The sequence below is a fragment of the Lipotes vexillifer genome, unplaced genomic scaffold (genome assembly GCF_000442215.2).
Source record: "Lipotes vexillifer unplaced genomic scaffold, Lipotes_vexillifer_v1.1 scaffold854, whole genome shotgun sequence".
Lineage (NCBI taxonomy): Eukaryota > Metazoa > Chordata > Mammalia > Artiodactyla > Lipotidae > Lipotes > Lipotes vexillifer.
The window spans coordinates 451,399-456,292 of record NW_006791376.1 but is presented as its reverse complement, the minus strand read 5'-3'; the positions used below and the strand labels follow the sequence as shown (position 1 = coordinate 456,292).

The 4,894-nt window shown below is 57.3% G+C and overlaps 2 protein-coding genes across 2 annotated transcripts in view; both read left to right on the top strand.

Annotated features, from left to right (window-relative positions):
* The first annotated feature begins 203 nt into the window (after window positions 1-203).
* Window positions 204-3,591, top strand: S100A5 (S100 calcium binding protein A5). The gene is made up of 4 exons (XM_007464384.1): window positions 204-221; window positions 1,271-1,429; window positions 3,058-3,150; window positions 3,526-3,591. The coding sequence occupies exons 1-4, from the start codon at window positions 204-206 to the stop codon at window positions 3,589-3,591; spliced, it is 336 nt and encodes a 111-aa protein (XP_007464446.1).
* A 1,244-nt stretch (window positions 3,592-4,835) lies between these two features.
* Window positions 4,836-4,894, top strand: part of S100A6 (S100 calcium binding protein A6) — a 1,598-nt gene continuing 1,539 nt past the window's right edge. The window contains exon 1 of the mRNA XM_007464370.1: window positions 4,836-4,872. The gene's annotated coding sequence lies outside the window, so the exon portion shown is untranslated. The remainder of the gene's footprint in view (window positions 4,873-4,894) is intronic.

The following is a 4,894-nucleotide window of genomic DNA, read 5'->3' as shown; positions in this document are numbered from 1 at the left end:
AGGGAGCCTGCTTCTGCTGCATGAGTTCTCTGGCTCTCTCCTTCCTTGGAGTCCTTCCTTTTCATCTCCCTGCTCATTTATATGGTGGGGCAAGCTGGGCGATGAGGCCAGAGGGTGACTAGCTCTGGTGACCTCCGCCAAGGAAGGCCGGGCCCGATGAGTGGGCATGTGTTTGGAGAGAAGAGGGCAGAGTATTTGGAATCATGGCCCTGGGGGTGGAGGTGGGGATCAGAACCAGCCAGGATGCTGCTGCAGATGCCCAGAGGCCTTGCCTTCCACTGTGGTCCTGGTTGAGTCTCCTGGCAGTGGGGAGAGGCTGAGGGTTTGGGGTGGTAAGAGATGAATTTCAGGTCCAGTTCTAGAATCGTCAGGTGGGCTTTGGTCTGTAGGTAAGAGGCAGAAGCTTCTTCCTCCTTTCCTTGCTCCGGACTCAGCACAGATTTACCTGTAGCCCCCAGGTTCTTGGGTGTTGGCTCCTTCCTGCCTAAGAGGGAAGTGGTTTCCAAGTCTGAGTCACAGGAGCTCCAGCTGCTTCTTCTCTTGGGCGGGTGTGGCTGTGCCGATGGACTGGAGGGCCCCATTCAGACCCAACCTCTGGATCCAGCTCTCAGAATGACCCTGGAGGTTTCAATAGGCCCACCCCCTTCACTGCCTCGTGGCTGGTCTGTATGCACAGTTCTCTGGGCCAGAGGCTGGCGACCAGCTGGATGAGTCCTGGCACCCCTCCTCGACTTCCTGTTGAGATCTTACCTTCCAGTTCTAGCTCCAGCCTCCTCCAACCCCTGGACTCTCTCTTTGCCCTGTCCCCCACTTCTATAATGGGACACTCCCTGATATTAGGTGACTCAGGGACCCGGGCCAAGGAGGGTGACTTGGGTGAGGACGGCCTCTGGAAAATGAGTGCCCAAGATGGATCGGGCAGGGAGAAAATCCTGACCCTTCACTGGCTCCACCATCTGTCATCAGTTCTTCTTTTGAGGAGGCCATCTTGTCACCCTTCTGTCCCTAGACCCCTTTTTCAACATCTCCTAAGCGGGAGAGTGTGCAGTCTCCTTTCAGCCTGGTCAGTCTCACTGCTCCAGCTGTTCCAAGTTTGCCTTGGTTCTCACTACAACCTGTCCTGAGACACTGGGGTCCACTTGGTAGATTTTGATCTCATCGTGGGTTCCAGTAGCCGGTCCTTGAGGGAGAGGCTTGGAGGTGGGGTAGTGATGGGGGGAAGCAGAAGGTCCAGCTTCCTGGGCAATGGGATCTTTTCCTCTCCCTTCAGCCTCCAGAACTGCACACCATGTTGGAGACGTCTTTGGAGAAGGCCCTGACCACTATGGTCACCACTTTCCATAAATATTCAGGGAGAGAGGGCAGCAAACTGACTCTGAGTAGGAAGGAGCTGAAGGAACTGATCGAGAAAGACCTGTGTCTTGGTGAGGTAGGTGTCGGTCCCTCCCCTGCACCCCAGAGTCCCAGTGCTCCGTGGGCACTGTGGGAGAGGGGAGGGGAAAAAAAGAGGAAGCACTGATGCCACCCCCGGGGGCTTCCCAGCATGAGGTGGGAGGCCCAGCGTGAGGGGATGCACACCTACCCACAGGGTACACTAGTCTCAGCAAGGACAGGATGGCCAAAGGGTACAGACAGAGACCCAAGGAAGGGGGTGAACATCTTGCGCCGCGCCTGGGGCTGAGTCAGGTCTCACTGGGAACGGAGAAGGGCAGTGTCTGGAGGGTGGACCTCAGCCTGCACGAAGGTTTAAGAGAAGGAGATCAAGGAAACTTCCGTGTTGAGGCGCGGCTCTCACAGCTGTGGAGGCTGTGCAAGGGATGGAGTGGGGGTGGGCGAGGTGATTCAGGGGTCCAGGTCAGCTGTGCACAGCTCAAGGGCAGGGCCCCTGCCTGGCTCTCCTCCATGTACCCGGCACGTCTGGGGCTCTCAGCTGGTGCTGACACGGGAACCAAAAGGATCGTTCTACTGGTTTGTGGCCACAGTTTGGAAGGGGGAAGAACAGATTCTTACCAGATGGAGATGGTGGGAGGAAGGCAACTGACAAAGGGAAAGGCCTATGAGGTAGTCATTATGTTATTATTACAGTTAAAAAATAAATTGAGGCTCAGATATGTTATATAACTTGTCTGAGGACACCCAGCTAGTGAGAGGCTGGAATTCCAGCCCGGGCCCAGCCCGGGCCCATGTAACAACCTCCCTCGTTCCTTTAAAATCAGCCTGTGGGCCTCTCCTGTCGCATCTTGAACCCTAGTGGGCCTCCCCAGAGAGAAGCTCCACCTAGTGTGTCCCTGTGGACAGGGGACCAAAGCAGGCGTGGGTGTCACCAGGCCTCCCCTCTGGCCTTCCTGCCAAGCTCTCTGCATTCTGGAGTTAATGAGGGCAGAGGGAGGGGCCATGGGTCCAGCAGGGTTAACTACAAGGGGACAGAGGCCCTGGGGAGGGCCTGGCTATAACAGGAGCCCAGACTGGGGACAAGGGTGGCGTCACAGAGAGGCTGTTTCCATCTCTATGTCCCGAAGTCCTGTCTCCTGTGGAAAAGTTGGAGGTGAGGGCAGTGAAGGGGAGATGGCAGGATGTGTCTATATTTTCTTCCTGTTCCCCCTGAGGGCGCTGTCTCCATCCTCTTGGTGGAGCTGCGCTGGTTGGGCAGGGGACCAGACAAGAAAGAGGACTGGGTGCCAGGCACTCGCTCCAGGCAGCTGTCCTGCAGGGACGGAATAAGGCTTGGATCTCGCTTAGTGCCACATAGTCACCAAGCCGTTTCTATTAGGTGTTGTATGAAATCTAGCTTATTATTTCTCTGGGTGGTAGAAAAGTGTCGAGGGGAAGGGGGGCTGCACTAGCCTTCCTCTTGTAATTTATTCCGATTCAGGAGTCAGGTCACTGAGCTCTGCTTGGTGGCACCCTGTGCTGGCTGTGGCCTGGGGGGAGACTCTGGGGGTTGAGATGCTCCGTTGCTGACTCAGCTGGGGATCAGCCTGAGGCTGCCTTCTCAGGGGTCAGGGCAGGGCTGGGAGGGGTGGCTGACCTGTCTCTCTACCTGGGCCCTCGAAGAAGATGAAGGAGAGCAGCATCGATGACCTGATGAAGAGCTTGGACAAGAACAGCGACCAGGAGATCGACCTCAAGGAGTACTCGGGGACTTCCCTGGTGGCGCAGTGGCTAAGAATCCGCCTGCCAGTGCAGGGGACACGGGTTTGAACCCCGGTCCTGGAAGATCCCACATGCCGCGGAGCAACTAAGCCTGGGCGCCACAACTACTGAGCCTGCACTCTAGAGCCCACGAGCCACAACTACTGAGCCGTGTGTCACAACTATTGAAGCCCGCGTGCCCACAGCCTGTGCTCTGCAACAAGAGAAGCCACCACAATGAGAAGCCCGCACACCGCAATGAAGAGCAGCCCCCACTCGCCACAACTAGAGAAAGCCTGTGCGCAGCAATGAAGACCCATCGCAGCCAAAAATAAATAAATGAATAAATAAATTTATTAAAAAACCCAACAAAAAAACAAACAAAAAAAGGAGTACTCGGTGTTCCCGACCATGCTGTGCGTGGCCTACAACGACGTCTTCCTGGCGGGCAACCAGTGACTGGGCCCTGGCTCCTGGCCCCTGCAGCTCCTCTCACAGACCCTCCGTGGCCCCTTGCCTTCCCCTCCCTCCCAGATGGACCCTGCTTCAGCCTTCCCTTCCAGCAGAGGAAATAAGGGTTTTCGATTCCAGGTGTCCAGGGCTGGTTTGGAACTCTTGTCCACCTTGGCTGGGGGTGGGGTGGGACCAGGCACAGCTTCTCCTTAAGTGGGTGGGCAGCCTCTGGGTGTTCGGGTTTTGGGTTTCCACCCCACTTCCTGTTCTTCAGTGCAGATGTGACTAATCTTATCCAGGCTTAGTTTGGCCCTTCAGGAAAATGAGGAAGTGGGGCCAGGCTTTTGCTTGCCTCCAGGGAATGCTGCAAATATGCAGAGAAAGCTAAGGGGGAAAGTGCTTTGAGAGTGAGGACACTGGGGGTGGCTGGGAAGCAGTCCCCGAGGGCAGTGGTGGACAGGCCACTCTGACTTGCCACCAGCTCACAGGAGGCCCCCCTGAGGACACTGGTAAGAAGGGGGAGTCTGGCCTTGACCTCCACGCCGGCCCCCTTTCCCTCTCCTCCGTTTACCCCCAGCAACAAGCCCTACCATCACCTCTGGGATCCAGGGCTTTCTGCTCTCCCCACCTCCCTCCCCGTATCAAAATCCTTTCTTAGGAGAGGATCTGACAGACTTTGCATTGGAGGGTAAATAACTAATGACACTTACAGGGCTTGACTCTGGTGTGTGTGTGCACTTTAATGGGCAAGAGGCTGCGGGCGGAATTCAGGTGCGGGAATGGGGGAAGGGATCGAGGGTGGTGGTGGGAATTTATTTTCCCTGGGGGGGATGTGTGTTCTAGATGTCCTTTAAATCGTATCCTGTAGACCACTGGCTGCTCCCCGTCCTTCATCTAGGGTTCGCCCCCGTTTCCACACACACACACACACACACACACACACACACACACACACACACACACACTCTGATACTGCCCGGCTCTCCGCCTCCTCCTCTTGTCACATCGCGACGGGGAGCAAACTGAGTTTTGGAGATTAGGAGGGAGCTCGAGGTCACTGGGCTGGCCGCGGTCTCCCCTCGGCGCCCCCGCCCCGCGGATCCCCGAACAGCCCCGGGGCAGGAGGCGTGGAAAGTTTTGGGGCGAGGATGTCGGGTAAAGGGCGGGCAGGGTGGGGCGCGGGCGGGCAGTGGGCGGCCGGCCTCCCGGAAGCGCCGCTATAAGGCTGGCGGGCTGGCCACACGGCCATCCCCCTCGGCCGCTCCTTCTCGCTTCGCTGCAGCCGCGGTGAGTCCTCGCTAGGCAGGGG